The 19,502-nt window shown below is 49.1% G+C and overlaps 1 protein-coding gene across 1 annotated transcript in view; it reads right to left on the bottom strand.

The window, feature by feature from the left end:
* The window catches only part of LOC111154971 (calsyntenin 2), a 366,874-nt gene that overhangs the window by 105,311 nt on the left and 242,061 nt on the right, over window positions 1–19,502 (bottom strand). The window contains exon 5 of the mRNA XM_022514927.1: window positions 17,429–17,578. Within this exon, the coding sequence (XP_022370635.1) occupies window positions 17,429–17,578 (150 nt within the window). The remainder of the gene's footprint in view (window positions 1–17,428; window positions 17,579–19,502) is intronic.

The raw sequence follows: 19,502 nt of genomic DNA, 5'->3' as shown, positions 1-19,502 counted from the left end.
AATAAGGAGAACCCCCTGCAGAGTTGCTTTGGGACTTGGAGAAAAGGTGTGAAAAGCACCAGGAACGGAGAGCTGCTCTTATAACTACTATTATTCTTCTTGTATCATTCTTACCATTTTCAGATGCCAGGTCTTTACTGAGCATCTACTAAGTGCCAGGCAGTGCCCTAGGCATGGGAGACAGAGAAGTAGGACTCATAATCCCTCAGTGGAAGGAGCTCACAGTGAATGGAGTAGCAGCCACAGACAGCAGCCAGTTTCTAAGCAGGCAGAGGAACAAAGAACAGGCCTCAGGGAACAGAGAAGTAAATTATATCACTAGGGCGATCCAAGGAGGCTTCCTGGAGGAAGTGACCTGGGCATTTGTTTTAATATAGATTTATTTAGGTCTGGCAAGACCAACAGATCAGGATGCTGTTGCCATTGAACAGATCGTTGGTTATACTCACAGATCCCAAGGAGAGGGGATATGCTATGCCAGCCAGGCACACGGAGAGAAGCACTGTGGTCAGTCAGGAAGCAGAGAGGGGAAAATGATGGGCAAGAGACTTTATTGTGCTTTCCATGGGAAGGAACAGGCAAACCATGGTAACCCAGTTTTGGATGGCCACAAATGCTAGTTTGTATAATTTCGGCGGCCTCTGGTATATAGGGGCTGCCCCTTGTTGCCTGGTACCTGGCCCCAAGGTCATTAGGGCAGATGGAGGTTGGCACAGGGCAGGAGAGCCCAGTAAAGAAGGTGGTTGGGGGTGCGGGTTCTGGATTGGTTGGTCTGCATTTGAAAAGCTAAAAGGTAAGTTGTTTCTTATCTTTGAATTGCTGGGAATTGGCTAACCCTGAGGTGAGCCCCTCCAGTGTAAGCAAGGCCCCATTTGTCTAAACATCAGAATACAGACAATAAAAGGCATGGTTAACACAGTATTGAAAAAGGAGGGGAATGCCAGAAGGCACAATGGAACCCCAGAATGTCTCCCTCAAAGCCTTGGGGCTGCCTAAGGGAGTGGGTGGGTGGGTGGGGGCTATTGAGATGGGAAAGGACAGGAAGAGCATCTCCCACCTCAATCTTTAACTCAACAGTCTGGCATGACTCAGGAAGTGTAGACCTATGTGAGGCTGGGGGTGGCCTCCAGGGGGGCCTGGTGCCATACGGGCCAGAACGGAACTTTGGGACAGACTGAGGGCCATGCTGGGTGGGGGATCTTCTGTAGCATAGGTAATAAAGCCTTTGTAAAAGGGTGACAAAAGCTGGCTTCCAAGGCTCACCTTCTGTCCCCTTGCCCCACATGGCTCCTGGGGTGAGTTCTTCAGAGTCCATGCCTGAATTTGGATAGGGCCATGATGACACTTAGATGACAGAACACTAGACCCCTGGGTTCAGACCCCCTCTGTTTACCAGTTATTGCACCTTGGGCAGGATACTCTCTGTACCTCGATTTCCTCATCTGTAAAATTGGGGGGCGGGGAATAACACCTACATCTCACGGGATGTTGTGAAGATTGAGACAATACAAGTGGTAGAGCCAGGACTCGCTCTGGGCCCACCTGACTCCAAAGTCAAGCCCCAGAAAGCATTCCTTGCTTGTCTGAACTCTTTTTCTTTTCACATTTCCTCAACTGCTGCTCCGGGTCTTTAACTGTGAGGTGGGACATTCAGCTGGAAGGAGACAGGAAGTGGTGAGGAGTCAGGGAGGTTGGGCATCCAATCCCGGCTCCAAGACCAGCTTCACGCTCAGAAGGGCCTCATACTTGCTTTACAGCTCTGCCGTCCGTGACGTAAAATTCTTAGTAATTTTGAAACAAGAGGCCTTCCATTTTCATTTTGAACCGGGACCCACAAATTATGTAACTGGTCCTGCTTTGGTAACCTTGGTTCTGTTCCTTAACCTTTTAGAGCCTCAGGTTTCTACATCTGCAGAATGGGGTTAATTATTAACCACCCTAAAAGGAGGAACTCGGGCCTGGGCTCAGACTCATGTGTGAATCCTGGCTCTCCCACTTGGTGCCACGTACCATGGCCAGCCATTTCCTTCTCTGCATGAGCAGGCAGCACTGGTGACATGCACACACGCTGGGGATGTTCTCACCTATCTCAGAGTTGTTGAGAGGATTTCTATCAGACAATAAATGCAAACCACTTAGCCCTGTGCCCCACATGTAATAGGCCCATACACAATTTAACAGGGTTTAAATTATGTGGCTTTTTTTCTCCAATTAAAAATAGTAAGACACAGGCCCAATTTAAAAAGAAGCAAAGCCGCAAACTCTCTGAACTCAATTACAAATACAAGGAATCCTCTCTTCTCTTTCATCGCTGACCCCTTCCTGTTTATTATATTTTAGTATCACAAAGTCAGAGCATTTTATTACATTTTTAATTCTTCCTAAAAAGAGAGATCTTAATTACCTACAAAGGAGAGCAAGGGAGGGGCAGCCCCCACCCCCCACCCCCCATATCACGGCTTAAGCCTCAAAGCCTGGGTGCTCCCTTCCTGTCCATCCCTTGGCTGCTCCTCCTCTGCCTCCAGGCCTCAACTCACACATGCCTTTGTCAAGAAGGCCTTCTGGGCCACACCTGGATGACCAGCACCCTGCTTCCACCACCTCCCCCTGTCCTCCCCGCACTGGAGCATACAGTGCAGCACCGTGCAGCGCCTGGCCCATAGGAGGTGCTCAGCAATAAGTGAGTGATTAAGCGCATGAAAACCAGCTCCCCCAGCACACACATGCCCTCCAATGCTGGCTGTCAGGGGCGAGGAAGGTGCTCATCTGGACCCAGGGAACTTTTGCTGCTGTCCATGCAGGACAGCCCATCTAGCCCCCAGCCAGCTGCCAAATTACAGCCTGCCAGGCATTAAAATGGGAACAATTCAGGACATAGCAAGAGCGCGCGCACGCACGCGTGTGCGTGTGTGTTTGTGTGTGTGTTTGCAAGGGTGTGCGGCCATACACCCATGTGTGTTTGTGTGTGTGTGTGTGTGTGTGTGTGTGTGTGTGCAAGGGTGTGCGGCCACACACCCCAGCCTGAATCTGAGTGTCTGCGGGCGAGTGTATGTGATGGTGAAACTGCACTTACCCATGGCTCCAATTCTGGAAAACCTCATGTATCTTCAACACTTTTGTTACCTCCCTCACTCCTGAGACATCCCAATAAACGCCTGCTGAAACAACCAGAAATCCACCCTCCGCTTAGATTCTGTCCATGAAGCTCTCTGGTTCCGTGACGGCAGAGGGTCTCTCATTCTGTCTCTGATCCACAAGGGGGCTCATTGGCCTGAGAACGTCCTTGCACCTGACCCTGGGGTGATCGCAGGGCCACGCACACAGGCAGACACTTAAAAACAAGCCTTATTCTGGGAGCGCCTGGCAAACCGCACATGGCTGCCAGTGACAGACTGAGGCTATGGTCAGCCCTCTTCCCCGCCTGTCACAGTCAGCCAGCAGAGCTGGCGCCATCAGGGAAGGCCCACAGGAGGACGGCTTGCTGAGGAGACCACACTGGAAAGATGATCCAAACCATTTCAGGTTGTGTGCACGGTAAGGGCAAAGCCTTGCTGCCAGAACAATGTGACTCACTAGGGCCTACAGACCAGTTCAGTCCCCGAGGGGTGTCCCCCGGGTCTGCAATGAGGTCAGTAGGGAAATGGACAGTAAGCATTTAGAAACTTGGATAATCATGTGTCAGAGTGAGTTTATATGTGTTGACTCTAATAAAAATAAACATTTTGGTTTTTATTTTAAACCTCTTTGCTATTTAATTTATTTTCCCAGAAATTTGTTTCTATTATATTTTTACAAAATTATGGTCTATGACTGATTGAGGAAAAACTGGTCTGGCACCACAGAGGATTTAAGAAGCATGGTCCTAGGTAATACCCAGTCATCATGATAGCCTAAAACTTAACTTCCACAGGCTTTAAATCTAAAAGGCATTGCAACATTTTACCCTCCACACACAATGGGCCAGTAAGGCCTCTTGCTTCTGAATTTTAGATGACTCCCAATACTGATGTCTCTCCATTCTAGTTTAAGGCTATCATCCCTTCTCACCTGGTCCAACCACTATGACAACTTCCTGTCTCACCTCTCTTTGGCCTTCTAATCTTTACTAGTCACCACTGCCTAACTGTAATACATCCAGTTCCTCTTCCAGGGAGTCCTCCACGATTGCCCCAGCCCAGACCACATTCTCTCCTCCCCAATTCACGGGCTTTGCAATGTATATAATCTATGGGGGGAATCACACTGTGTCCCCTAATTATTGTCTGTAGACGGATGCAGGGTTAGGGCTGACCTCAGGATAATCACTAGAAAAACTTCTATAGACACTAATTGCAGGGCCCCACCTTGGGAAATTCCCAGTGGAAAGTTTTGAGGGCGAAGGCCTGGAATCTGTCATTTTAACTAACCCCACAGATGATCAGGATGCACAGACCAACTTGGAAGACACTAGCCCAAACAATAGTGAGCACTGAACGGCCATCCCTTCTCCCACTGCATTCATGGCTGCAGAGCAGGGTTAAGAAAGGATGTCTGCCCCCACTGCAGGGGGCCCAGGAGGAGACCTGTGTGCTGCCCAGAACCAGACCCTGCAGGGCAGGACTTCATACCCAGTGAATTCAGAACAAGCTGTTTTCTTTACCTTCTGTAGGCCAAAGCAGGGTTCCCGTCCCAGAAGAGTGACACGGAGGACCCAGGGCTCTGCGTGGAAAGAGAACCACTTCCCACTGCCTGCGTTAGATTATTGCTTCTGACCACATCCTCCTCCCAGAAGCAGGGATTATGCCCAGGCCCCACTGATTTGGGGTTTAGCCATGTGACTGGCTTTGACCAATAGAATCAACCAGTCATTTATTTCTCAATTGTTTTTGTCTGCCACTCTCTATCCCCCACCCCCAACGGAGGTTCCACAAGAGCAGGGTCCATGTCTGTTTCGTTAGTTTTAAAATCTCCGGTGCCGGGGCGCCTAGGTGGCTCAGTGGGTTAAGCCTCTGCCTTCGGCTCAGGTCATGATCTCAGGGTTCTGCGATAGAGCACCGCATCGGGCTCTCTGCTCAGCGGGGAGCCTGCTTCCCCTCTCTCTCTCTCTGCCTGCCTCTCTGCCTACTTGTGATTTCTCTCTCTCTGTCAAATAAATAAATAAAATCTTAAAAAATAAAAATAAAAAAATCTCCGGTGCTAGTGCAGTTTCTGGAACGTGGTAGGTTCTCACTGATTATATGGGAAATGAACAACAAGGATGCCCTGTGAGAGGTGCCTGCCCAGGTTCTGGGCCTCAGCGGATTCCCTTGGCCCTCCTGATCAGGTCAGACTTGCTCCTTGTTGAGTTCCTTGCGGGTTCTCTTGTAGCTCTAGCCTCTCCCGACTGAGGATGCGGTTGCCACCTGCTGCTGTCAGGTTTGGCTTTGCTCTGGTGCTGCTTCTCCAAGGTCCTTGGATCCACATACAGTCTTTGGGCTCCACTCTGCACCTGTGCCTGGTGCAAGCCCTTGGATGCCATGGCCCCCCATGCTGCTAGACCCCGCCCATCCACATGCTGTGAGGGGACCCATACTCTTCTGTGTGGCTCTCTGATACCCGTGTGAGTGCTTCAGTTCCTCAACAAGCCTCTGAGATGGCTGGTGTCGGGCATCACCTCTTTAAAGTCCATGTGTTCCCCCTTCCTCTGGCTCCAAGCTCCGTGAGGCTGCTGGGGGAGCCACTGATGTTGCCATCAAGGTGAACCATGTCGAGCTCAGAAACCAGGACTCCCATCCAAAGCTTGGCTGCCACTTTCTCCCCAACCTCTTCCTCTCCAAAGATCCTCCACTCCCCAGCTTCTCAGCTCCCAGACAGAAACACAGTAGGCAGAATTGATGCTAGAAAGGTTCAGAAACCAGGCAATTGAAGAGCTGCTTTTCTGAAAGATAATTCTCCCCAGGGGGAATTCATTAACTCCATCGACCAGGGTACTTTCTCTTGGATTGATAGAAACTCTTCTCTCTTATGTCTAATAAACATGAGCATTTTCCAGGCAATTTTCTTATCTCGGGACAAATGTATTATTGGTGCAAGACGGAGTAGCTATTCTTCAAGAATCTTTACCTTTATGGCTTTGAAAAGCATTTGCAAGGCAAGAGTGTGGTTTTTCATGCACACACTTCCCCTCTCTTTGTAAAGGTGTCCTACGTATACTTTTTATTCTCCAGCAATACAGATCTCTTTAATCTACGGATCGGTTGTCCATGGTTGCAAATTTTTTTTTCATTTTTTAAATAAAAGGACCACGACTCTAGGTGATATTCCAGTCCTGCAGAACTTTGCATTTCTCTGAACGGCATTCTAAAATTGGAACCAAATTATCATCTCTTCAGAAGATACGATACAAATCGGCAGAGTCAGTCAAACACACAGGAAGCCTGAGAGAGCATGTGGGTGAAGGTGGGGGAGGGTCGCTCACTCTGCAGGGGGCCGCATGAGCCATCACCCATGATCGGGCTTGGCAGAATGCATGTCAGGCCAAGAAATGTCCACGTACCTTAGCCCAGGTGATAGACTCCTGAGAAAGTGACTCAAATTGCAAAGACTTTTGCAGAAAGATATTTACCAGTGCACAGAAAAAGAAAAATGGAGCCAAGCTAAAATCAATCATGCGGCTCCAGGCAAGCTCACGTGATCTTCCGTGAGGGAATAGTATGCAGACTGGCTGCTCTCACCCAGAGATGCAGGGTCTTGGGCCAGAGACAGACACAGATACTGGAAGATGCACAGGGGCTTCTGGCCTACAGCAAATGCCTGCTCCTGAAACACGCTAACCAGACAACCTACTTGTCTTACACTGTGGCTAAGAATAAGGTCACATTTTCCTCTAAATACTGACCTCCTCTACCCACCAAGTTATCAGAATGAGCCCTCCTCAGAGCATACTAGTTTCTAGAGGTCCCAGACAAGTTCCTCATACTGGTCTATGGTCTGATCGTGCACCTACAGGCCCCCCAAGCCTCCCTGAATGTCCCATTCTGCTCATACTTACTTGCTCATCCCTGCTGCTGCCATGCTCTACCTGACCAGTGGACACCAGCCTCCCAGCTCAGGGCACCACCTACAGATTCTTGAAGGTATCTCAGCCACAGGGCCAAGGCTGGCTGTGCCCCCAAGAGAGGTGAGAAGAAAGGAGCCTCAGAGGGGAGGCCAGGTGAACTCTGGTTGTTATGCTCACAGCCTTAAAGAATCTCTCTGGAAAGTTCTGTCTACTTCATCCACTGTCTGCCCTGGAAATTTCACTTTCGTCATGAAAACAAGCAATAAAATCAACACTAGTTCATAACTCTGCTCAATTTTCTCCAAATCCTTTTGTGTGACTAAAATTCTTGTCTCCTGTCAGCCATAAAGCAAGAGATGCTGAGCAGAGCAGGGACTATAAACAGGTTCCTGAAAGGTGCAGCCTTTAAAGGTGCAAGATCTCCTGGGGATACACCTCCCTGCTTCTCCCCATTACTGCCTCCTTCCCATAGCCTAGTGCACCTGGCAAATCATATTGACACCTCAAACCTCAGCCTCATGACACCACCTCTGAGAAGCCTTCCTGAAGCATTGGGCTCCCCTGCTCTCTACTTTCATTGCCCCGGGCCCCCTGGCCATTGCTCTGACTTCCCTGTATTGGAATGATCTATTCATGATCTGTTCACCTGCTTGCCCTCACCGCACCACTCCAGCTTATGGTCTCCAGGGACTCATCAACCACCTGGTACAGAGCAAAGTTCCCTGAGTTCAGTGGAAGCTTTGGTAACTTCTCTGTTGTGCCAGGACCACAACTGGCCCTCAGCATGGTTAGACAGGGTCAGTGTTCCAAGCCCCTGTGATGGCATCCGAAGGGATATGATAGGCATGTTGTCACTCTACCAAGTCCCATGAGAAGTGGTTGTGGGGAGAGGGGGACACAACTCTGTCCACTTCAGAGGTGAGGACAAGTGTGGCAAGGAGAGGGGCGGCAGCCTGCCATGGCTCACATTTATCGCTAGCACACCAGTGTCTGGATGGCAGGATGTGATGATATTGGTGTCTAGGCTGGCTAGGGCTGTCCTCCCACTCAGTGACACAGACAGCAGGAAGAAATGGGTTCAGTGCTGGGACCTGAGCTTCTCACATGTGTTATCAGTCCGCATGGCACTCACCTGAGGAGGACCGATAACTGAGGCGAAGTTGTCAAAAGACCTCTCCAAGGTCACACAGTCAGAAAATGGCACCCAAGGCTGGCCTGACTCCTAAACCCACTTTAGTGGCTTCTATTCCTTCTCTCCTGGCATCCCCCTCACAGGTACCGTGGAGCCATTCCTCATGCCCGGCCGGACCAATTCTACCTTGTGATGACCCTCTGAGATAGGTACAAGAGTCCCATTTTGCAGCTGCCGCATCTGAAGGTTCACAGAGGTTAGATGGCTTGCCTTCAGGTCCCTGAGCCAAGACGGGGTAGAAGGTACATTTGAACTCGGCTCTTTCTGGCTTCAGAGCCACCCTTCTGAAGCCCGGCCCTTTGTGACTCCCTGCAGGGAGAAATTCTAGTAGGCTGCAAATATTTAAAAGAACGATCCGTGGAAGAGGCTGATTGTGTGTGGCTCTGGGGCAGACCCGGGTCTATAGAGAGAGGGGACTGAGCATGGGTTCTGAGTCAGAAAACCCAACACCATGCATGGTTCCCGCTCTCAGCATCTGTGTGTCCTCAGGGAAGCCCATATGCTTTGGGGTTCTTAAGGGGTCATCTAAGAAGGCTGAGAGAGGGCCTTGCTATTCTGACTGAAGGCAGGTCTCTGAGATGGGCTCATGTGACAAGAGTGCTACCTCCCCCATCTCCAACTCCACAAGTCATAGTCCTCTCTCAAGGCTGCCCTGATGTCCAATCACACATTTTCCTTACAACATCAAGGACAGGCTCTCACTATAAAGTATGTCTTGAAATAGCTTGCATTGATATCGAAAGGTGGCCAGTATTCTCCTTTGCTTTGAGCCACATTGTAGGTGAAGGGGCAGGAGCTCTGTGTCTGCAGACAGAGAGGACTGAGGTGGTTGCGGGTCCCGGAGGTAACTAGCTATGTGATGAGCATCTTAACTCCAATGCTCTCATCTGCCAAATGGGAAAATAATCAGCTTTTGGGGGATGGTGAGCAGTAAAGGAGCAAGTACAGGCATTACCATTAGACAGGGTTTGGCAAAGAGTAAATGCTTACACCCTGGTAACTGTTACTCTGACTGAGCTCTGTTTGGATGAAAGCAGTCTGCCTGCATCCCCCTCTCCCTTGGAGATGAGATGATTGGCCCCAGAAACCTTCAAGGCCCATTTCCACTCATGCTCACACAGAGCCCAGGAGGGCCAGTTGGAAACAGGCTCAAGCAGGCACACTTTTGTCTAGCATGTCTTTGAGCACATTAAGACGTCACAGAATCAGTAAACCAGCATCCTGTACAGAAACCATTTGTTGCAACTTAGTGATCGGCTGTGTCAGTGATGTCAAAACAGGTCGTTATTCCTGGAGGAGTGCCCCTGAAGGCCCTCTGCCAGGAGCTCGGATGCTTGCCTGGCAGATCTGAGCAGACCCAGGAGCAGCTAGCCTGGGGTCACATGCCCGGAGTTAGTGGAATTTGGCTTCAGTGATGGCTTTTCCAATTATCTGGGGAGAAAGTGCTCTATTGCGACTTAAAAAAAAAATCAGAATAAAGGGAACTAAAAAGAGCTGCTGTTCCTTGGGCCCCTTGGGCCCCTGCGCAGGTGGTCATGAGCACGGCATTCCACAGGCAGCCCTGTGTCTGGCCCTCAGAAGGCATTATTTCATTTCTATGTGGAGAAGCTGAACTAGGCAGAAGTGACTTTCCCAAGGATGGAGCATAGCTCAGAGCCCAGGAGGGCCCGAGGCCTGTGTGCCCAGCCTCCTCAACAGTGCTCTTCCCACACACCCCACCCCACTGTCTCCCTCTGGTACAATCTAAAGCTTTAAAATCAAGAGCACGATGCTCAAACCACATAGTCTTACCCAATTCTACGAATTTCAGCGTGTGTGTGTGTGTGTGTGTGTGTGTGTGTGTGTGCACATGCATGTGTGTAAACATTTATAGGATGGTACCTATTTTACTAATTTTAATCCTAACGTTTGCATGGTAACTTAAATTTTGTAAAGTACTTCCAAGCATAGGACCACTTTTGGCTTCCTTACCATCCTACAAAATGATTAGGCCAAGGGTTATGCTTCTCAATTTATTTATTTGACAGAGAGAGAGAGAGCACAAGCATGGGGAGCGGCAGGCAGAGGGAGAGGGAGAAGCAGACCCCTGCTGAGCAGGGAGCCAGACACAGGACTTGATCCCAGGACCCCAGGATCGTGACCTGAGCCGAAGGCAGGTGTTTAACCAACTGAGCCACTCAGGCACCCCTGGTTGCTTCTCTTCTGAAAGGTCTCTCTTTTAGAGCTGGTTACATGCCCCTTTGGAAATTCCCAACCTGCTTGTTCTACCCTTCCTCCTGACACCTCAGTGTCCCCTGGGATAGGCTGATACAAACTTGAATTCTATCTCTGCCATTTATCAGGTGTGAGATACTGAACAAGTCACTCAAGCTCTGTTACCCTAAGTTTTCCCCATCTGCAAAGTGGGCTAGAATTGCTTATCTCACAGGGCTATTCCTGTCCTCCATGCAGCGAACCTTATTTTCAACTCTCATATTCCTTTACCTCCTTCTAAATTTGTCTATTTGGTGTTTCAGTCTTTCTAGGCTGTCCAGGATACTCCAGTAAATTACTTCTCACTAAGGTGTCAATGGATGATAATAGCTTCACACAGGTGTCAGCAAGCTTTCTCTGGAGAGGGCCAGAAAGTAAATATGGAGGCTTGGAGGGCCATCTGGTCTCTGTCGAAACTGCTCAGCTCTGTTGTTATAGTGCAAGAACAGCAATGAGAGAATATGTAAATGGAGGAGTGTGGCAATATGCCAATAAAACTTTATTTATGGGCACTAAAATTTACATTTCATGTGATTTTCATGTGGCCTAAAATATTATTCGTCTTTTGATTTTTTCCAACCACTTAAGATGCACAAATCATTTTTTAACTCACAGTAGTACAAAAACAGGTGGTCAGCTAGATTTGGCTTGTGGGCTCTACTTTGCTGACCACTGGGTTCATAGGAATTCCTACAAGAAGCATGTGCATTTTAAGGGGGGAATTATCCTTTAGAACAAAACAGCTGGTAACCTAATGGTGGAATCTCAGACTCCCAGGCAGTACAGTGAGGGACAGAACTGAGGGGAAGGAGCCATCCTTTCTCCTGTCATCCTGACAATGGCCTTGTGCATCAACTTACATTAAGGGTAATGCCATTATGTGATCCTCAGATGGACACAGCTTGATCTTCAGGACCCTGCCTGTCTAAGCAAATCTGGGTAACTTCTGGGCTTATCACCCTATGATTTGAAATCAATGCCTTCCTTTTTTTTTCTTTTAAAGATTTATTTACTCATTTATTTGAGAAAGAGACAGAGAGCATGCACAAGCAGGGGAGCAGCAGGCAGAAGGAGAGGGAGAAGCAAGGCTCCTTGCCAAGCAGAGTGCTGGACGTGGGGCTCGATTTAGGACCTGAGCTGAAGGCAGATGTTTACCTGACTGAGCCACCCAGGTGCCCCTCAATGCCTTTCATGTAGTAAAGCCTAAGCCAGCTCTTTAGTGTACTTGCTCAATAACACATCTAATTTTGGAAGGGACAGGCTGAAGCCAGCTGACCCCTGGGACCTGGAAATTTTTTCCCTTTGGCAGAGTGGTGGGCAAGTGGACAGCTGTAGAAGGGACAGGGACATCTACTTGATGAAGCTTAGCAGCGATCTTTTCTACCTCAGACATGCTTGGCTGCTAGCCTTGTCCCCTTGCCTGTGGGGTCTCAGGGGATTTGCCTGAAAAATCCAACTTCCCTTGTTGTCTAGTACTTTGAATTGGCTTTTGAATAAATACATGACTTTAGATACTCTTCCAGAAGTGTTCCAAGATTAATCATCCTTTTCACTAGTCTCCCTGCCCCAGTCTCTGTATCTTAGCCACCATCTGTGTGGTTGGCCAAGGAGTCCTTCTTCCCAAGACCCCCCTCACCACACAGGGTCGTAAAAGCGTCTGTGCTCCCCAGTGCCCTTGGGGTAGCACAGGAGGCCCTTCCTCCGTGACCTGGTCCCCATCAGCCCAACCAGACTTCTCCCCCATGTCCCAGCCACGCCACATTCTTTCTCACCTTCCTGACATCTGTTCCCTAGTCTGGAATAATCTTCTCTGTGCTCAAATTATTATCCTTCAATATTTGGCCCAGGCACATCTCCCCAGGGCCCCACCACCGTTAAGTGGCTCTCCTCCATGTCCCCAAAGCCTCCTCCAGCAGAGTTTTCATCCTGAGCATTGTCCGCATCTCCTTCCATACTATGAGCCCTCATAGGTCATGTCTGCCTGTGCACCCCCAGCTGTGAGCACACAGTGGGACTCGGGAAAGGGTGAGCGAATTCACTCAGCAACGTCTCTCGCCACGTGGCATATGTGTCAACTCCTGCTATCTCACAACGCAAATAACTAAGGGAGAATTAATCTCCACCAGCAATTTTCCTGCTGCTGTCCTTTCCACACAAAAGTCCTAGACACTCTAGGTGTTCAGTAAATATTTTCTGAGTGACCTTCTTGTTCAATGTGAAGGCCATGGACCAGCAGCATCCCAAGGCGCCCCAGACTGCTGAAGTCAGATCTGTGTTTTACCCCAGTGCCCAGGTGCTACTGGGCCCATTCTGCCCTATTTGATACCACCCCTCCTCCCTGACCAAGGCCTCATTGTGGGATCCCGGAAACACTGAGACTGTCTGAGGCACCTGGAGAATTCTTCAAGCCCAGGGAATAGGTGCTGGGAGAAGGGCCATTGACCGCTGTGGGCTTTTCCTCAGTGATGATGGGGGCAAGCAGAGATGGGGTCCTGTGGGGGCGGAGTCTGCAAACCCAATCTGACCTGGGGGCTCTGGATCCAGAACATGGACATACCTGGTCAGCAACATGTCTGGGAGAGAAATGGGGACGGGCCACTCCGGTAGTCGGCAGTGGCTCTCTCCAGAGCGAAACTGTTTCCATAAAGGAAATATGAAATATGAAATACTGAACTCTGCGTCCCTACTGATGGAAGCAGATAACAGATCCAGAATCGGACGTGCAATAATAAAAGGGAAAATACACTGAGTCAGTGTTCTGAAAACAATGTTTTCAGCTTGCCATGTAGGAAGAGATGGGCTATGGGATTATAAAGGACAATAAAAGAAGACATAAAGAGGGGGTGTGTTTCTCAACATAACATAACGTATAAACAAACACACAAAACCCGTATCAGCAACCAAATTACAAATGATTTCTGTGGCCCCTAGAAGGAGGGATCCACTGGGTCAGCTCTCCCTGGATCAGTTGCCATCCTGATGGCCTCTGGCGGCACTACACCTTCTCTGGGGCTCTGATCCCTGAACAGGTGCGGATTCTTCCCGAAGTCCCCAGCCCCTACACAGGCCCAGGCTCGTGCACATATAACTGCTTGGCGAGAGGGAAACAGACACCACGAAGACTACAAATATCTGGCAGAGGAGGCAGGGCACAGGCCAGCCTTGGCATGTAGCTCTACGGCAGGTTCACCTTTTTCCTGCTTCCCAATAGAATCTTCTATTGTCATAGTAAGCTGCTAGAGGAATACCATGATTGTCAACGCTCAGGACAAAACACAGAGATTTCGTTCTCCCTTCTACTCACAAAGGTCTAGAGGGTGCTGTCTTCTCTGGGCAGCTGAGAATAGGAGTGACATTCCCTTGGGCAAAACTCCACAACCCCTGTGTTGTGAGTTGACCCCTACCACCTGTTCAAACTTACAATTTCAGAATACAGCAGAGAGAACCGAACTCATATCATTTCAGGGAAGACAAGGCCCAGCCACAGAAAAAGACGGAGAGTAGAAAATCCTAGCCCAAGGAGACAATGTCTTGGCTGAGGTCTGAAGGGCAGATGGCCACAGAGCCAGGGTCCGTGATGTCCTTGTGCACAGTTGAGTAAGGCCAGCAGCATGCTGGGAAAGCTGCAAACTCTTCCCCCCACACCCCTGCTCTGGAAGGGATTGTTGTGATGGGAAACAGGCCTTGCCCTGGGGCACCTCAGGAGTCTGGGAGCAGTCTGTCATCAGCGTGGGAAGGCAGAGGAGGCTCCAGCTGTGAGCAGGGTCCCTTCCTCCTCCAGGATGGCTGCTGGGAGCTCTGAGGGCCACAGGGGCTGATGGTGCTGACTGGGAGAGCTCCCCGGGGAAAGGACACTCGTGAGCATGATGGATTGCTCGCACTGCGCTGCAATCCCCTCCTGCCTGGAGGGAAATGACTAGGAACAGGTACAAGAATTTGAAGTGCCAAACTGTGTTTGCTTGGTGGCTCTTATTGTTTGCGGGAAATCAGCTCAGGGAGGAGTCTCTGCTCCAGGCATATACCTGTCGACCCCTTACTCATGGCTGGGTCTTATGGGCTGGGACCGTGGCAGCTCCTGACCCTGGCATTCAAATTATTGACCGCAGGCCCTCCCCTAACTCTGGCCTCTCCAGCCTTGCTCCTCGTTCCCCACGGTCAGCCATCTCTGCAAACCAGACTGGCTTCCTTATACTCCTCTGTACAGTGTAGGCTTCACCCTGTGCCCAGTTCAAGAAGAGCCTGCCCTTCCCCTAGGGACCTGACAACCTCTCAGGGGGAGGGGCAGCCTGTTTCATCTGTGGTTAGAAAGGAAAACCAGCAAAACATGACACACTCCAGCTGGGAGAGGAGATTTGATGAGAGACATACACTAGGGGCCGGGGTGGTTTGCTTTTCTGTGGAGAAAGGCACACTTCAAGCTATGAGGCTGCAGCCCTGACCTGGGGTAGAAGAGAGGACAAGCTGCAAGATGGGTGAGCTGGAGAGGAGGGCTGCCCACGGGCAGGAATAAAGTGGGCCCACTTACTAGAAGGAGAGGACCATTCTCTGGCTCTAGGGGCTGGGACAGAACTTGCTGGAAGACAGTGTATCATACACTGCTATGTGTATCAGAGAACCTGGATGACCTGCCTACAGTCTGAGAGCCTGCTGGGATGAAGGTGGGGAGAGAGACCTAACGGCTTCCATAGGGCCTATGCTGGAGGGAGGAGAGGCACGGCGCAGAATCCCATGTCAGCTTCTGCCGCCAAAGCCTCGCACACTAGGCAGGGAAGGCCCCATGGAGTAGGTGATTCTGATGTTACACGTGCTTGAATGGTGTGATCTGACACAGTGAACGGATACAGGGAATTGCTGCTCCCCTCTCTCTTCCTGCCACAGAAAGGCACACTTTTCACCATTCATTCATCCATCTAGCTCCTGCCACCCACCCACCCACATGGCGCCCAGCCCTGTGCTGGGCACTGGAGCCACAGCAGACAGGCATGACCTTCGCCTCCAGGAGCTCACTGTCAGGCCACAGATAGCACCATGTCCCAGAGGGTTAGGTGCCCCACACAGGCTGCACACACACAACTCCAAGTCATTAACATGATTTTTTTTTTTTGCTCACATTTAACAGGGAAGCGAGTACAAACTCCGTTAGGAAACTGCATTTAAATATAGGTACAAAAATGTAATCCCAACTCTGTAGGTGTCTCATTTATCAAAGATACAAAACATTGGGATCTTTCTCCAGATATAGCTTAGTGTTTTACTTTCCCCACTGAAAAATCCCATTATGAGCATGTGCCCTGCTTAGAAGGCTTTTATATTCTTTCTAGGCTTTCTTTTCAAAAGCTAGACTTTCACTGGCTTAGTCCTTATAAGTTAAAATAAAACAAGCTGAGTACTTCTTTCCTCTAACAGCTTTTCATTCAGGCATTCATTCATTCAAAGGCTATCTCTTGAGAACTGATCACTGGGGTTGGATATGTGCTAAGCCGGAGAAATTCAGCTGTGAACAAGAGAGACAGAGTCCTGCCCTCAGGTTCCATAGGGTTTAGTGAATTATACCAATGAGAGACCAGGCTCCCCAGGCTGGTGCCACATAGTTCCCCACTCAGGCTTGTTCCTTTTTCTCTGTCTCTTGCTTGATCTTGAAGAGCGTTTCAAAGAGGGCTCTATACTTTTTTCTTTATGTCTCGTCTGTCTTACCTGTGACTCCTTGACTGGGCATTTCATCTCCTCCACTTTGTTCAAAGGCAAACATCTCTGGCTCTCTCCAGAGGTGGGTTTAATTATTGCCTCCCATTTTTCTAGTTGAAAGATTAAGGGCGATAACGTGGTTCAGGGGAGGGGCCCTTGGAGAACCACCTTCTGAGGAGAGTGACCCCAGGTGGGTCCTCAGGTGTCCTTGCTTTGTGCCCCCAGAACCAATGCATGACTCACAAGCAGCCATTCCAAGTCTGATGGTGACCTATGGTGGTACCCTGGCATCAGTCTGTCTGATAGAAATTCAGATGCTGAACCTGGCTAATGACGTGCAGTTTAAGAATGAAATATACAGAGAGAAAGAAAAACAGGGAGACCATAACAGGGGCCTGAAGCTTCAAGACAAATGAAGAGAAGACAGTAGACAAAGCCACAAAATGGAGACTCCAAGAAACGCCCTAAGTTTTAAGTAGGTGGCAGTCACACAGGAAGCCGAAACAGCAGGGGCTAAGCCACCAAAACAGGGGCAGAGGTACCTCCAGCCTTCCTGCCTGACCACTGGAATATTCACCCCACTGTGAGAGCTATCATTATTCCATAAACCATCCAGTTCTCTGCAAGATCCCTCTGCACAGCTGGCCTCATCTTATTTCCCTTAGGTCAGTGCCACATCTCTGTCACCTTGGGGGGCCCCAAGCAACTGCTCTGTCTTTGCACACCAAAATATCTACACACCATGACAAAAATCCACCTCCCTCCAAGACCACAGCTTCTCCATTCCCAGAACCAACATTTGAGAAACTCCTTCATCAAAGGCTGGGTTCTGGGACCCTAGCCTCTGCTTGTACACCTTTGGTGCCAGCCCAGAGAACAGGACAACCTGCCCCAGGTCCAGAGTGATGCTGCAAACCTGAGGCATACTAGCTAGACTCATTCCCTTAGATAAAGTGAAGAGGCTTGCTGGCACTTTCTCCTGAGCACTGAGCGATAATTACTATTGATTCCAAAGTGTCATGAGATTTTAGAAAGGGTGCACTGGACAAATGGGGCACGTGACCATGGACGAGTGCCCTCGGACGTTCTCAGCTGTAAAATGAGGGTAATACATCCCCTAGGAGTTGTAAGAATCAACAGCAGATTCTTGTGGCAGAGTGACCACACTTAAAGAAAGTCCTCTAGCTATATGTTGTGATGGTTGTTAGGACAGGTCTAGTATTTTCCACACACCCAGCCAAGCTGCCCTCACTCAACGGGATCGACAAGAGAGGGCCCACCTTGCCAGCCAGGTTTGCAAACTGGCTTCACGTCCACCTGCACCAGTGTGTCCTGAGCAGCGGGCTTCTGTCCACAGTCGTAGGCGGTCACCAGGATCTCATACTGGTGTTGCTTGTCGTAGCTCAGCTTCTCGGTATTTCTGATGTTGCCTGAGAACACAGGGGTATGCTTCAGATCAAGTCAACCACACTGCAGTTCTTTTACTTTTTATTTAACTTCCATTTATTTAATATCTACCGTATTATTCATTTTAGGGGAAGAATTTAGTGCAGCTCTGTAAAATTCCCTCTTTACTCTTCTAACCTTCGTTAGAATGGAATAACCCCTTTCCTCACCTCCTTGTACAAACAAGGGTGAATAGGGGGCATGGCTCTTCACCTGTGGTCTGCTTGTTGGCGTCTGAATCCCAGGAGCCGCTGGCTAGAGCCACCCGGCTGTGGGACCGGACTACTAGGGAATTCTAAGCACACAGCGGGAACCCAACTGGTGTGTTTGTTAGCCGTGTGTTGTCAGAAAACTCCCTCCTAAAGTGTGCCTGTGTCCCCAATGATGTAGGGCACCAAGCCTCATCCGCTATGAAATCTCTGGGAAAAAGATGGGATTCAGAAATATCCCGACACGTATTTTTCAACATCTGGGCTTGTTGCCCGGAATGTGTGTACTGCCTCTTCTCACATTATTTTGCTACCAAATGGGAAGTAAAATCAATAAGAAAATGTGTGACCTCTTTTCTGAAAGCTACACAGAATAACAGATTCCTTGCCCTGGTGGCAAAGACATTTTTCTTCTCCAAGAGAGACCAAACCATTTTTCTGGGCCACTTGTGAGTTTTTGTTCTTGTGGGTTGATGCTATAATTTAGAAATAAATATTTGATAATTAATGAGTGAAATTCTGATTGGACTACTTCTGCTGAAATACAGTTTCGGTTCCAAGGAACAAATAAAGGCCTTGTAGGCCTTGAATACTTCTCAGGTTTTGATACCAAGAGAGTGAAGTCTTCCTTTGTGGGGAATAATTTCATTCTTGCTTTTCTTCTGATAGCAGAGCTGACAGCAAATTACAACTCCAATATTATCATTATCCTTCAGCAGAAGTGAAATTAAGAAAATGGAAACTTAAAAGCAAACAAACCAAGACGCTAATAAGCAAACATGGAATGGCTGACTCAGGTATATTTTTACATTTCATCAAAACTAAGGGAAAACTCCCTGATGAGCTTTCTTTCTTCCATTTCGACAGCTATCTATGGCTCGTGTAAACGGAGGCAACAGGGACTAAGGCAAGAAAGCCTGGGGAATTACCAAAGTCACGTCATGTTTTACAGATCAGAAGAGTTGATGCACCGATCACCCAGCACTAGTGAAATGGTCCTCGGTGCCAAGGCCCTGGGCTTGCGGGAGCCAGGCCTTCGAAGGCAGGGTGGAGATCCACAAAGCTGCCCCAGACTTAGGAGCATTTGTTCCACTGCCTGTTCCAGACTGTTTCTAAAAGTGTAATAGCAGCCTCCGATTTAAAGTAAAATTTCATTCAACAAAGCCAGTCAAAAATCTCCAAATGAAAATGGGTTTGATGTACTTTTGGCCCCATGCCTGGTGTTCAGAATCACTCCCTACCCCGCCGCCCCCAAGAGCTCGGGTCTCAGTTCAGGGCACCCCCAGGGCTGGAGCAGCTCAGTGCTGGGTTGCTAACGTTCCCTGTGGGTTCTGTTAGCAAACAAGTTTGTTGGAACAGTCCTCACAAGGGAGGGATTCTTGCAGGTGGAAATGCTGCAATAGAACCCCAGGAATATCAAATTGAATTTTGAACACAGAGTTTTTTTTTTTTTAATTTTATTTTTTATAAACATATATTTTTATCCCCAGGGGTACAGGTCTGTGAATCGCCAGGTTTACACACTTCACAGCACTCACCATAGCACATACCCTCCACAATGTCCATAATCCCACCCCCCCAACCCCCCTCCCCCCATCAACCCTCAGTTTGTTTTGTGAGATTAAGAGTCACTTATGGTTTGTCTCCCTCCCAATCCCATCTTGTTTCATTTACTCTTCTCCTACCCCCTTAACCCCCC

This window comes from Enhydra lutris, unplaced genomic scaffold (genome assembly GCF_002288905.1).
Source record: "Enhydra lutris kenyoni isolate GAN:26980312 unplaced genomic scaffold, ASM228890v2 scaffoldscaffold39, whole genome shotgun sequence".
Taxonomy (NCBI): domain Eukaryota; kingdom Metazoa; phylum Chordata; class Mammalia; order Carnivora; family Mustelidae; genus Enhydra; species Enhydra lutris.
This window is presented reverse-complemented; position numbering and strand designations above follow the sequence as displayed.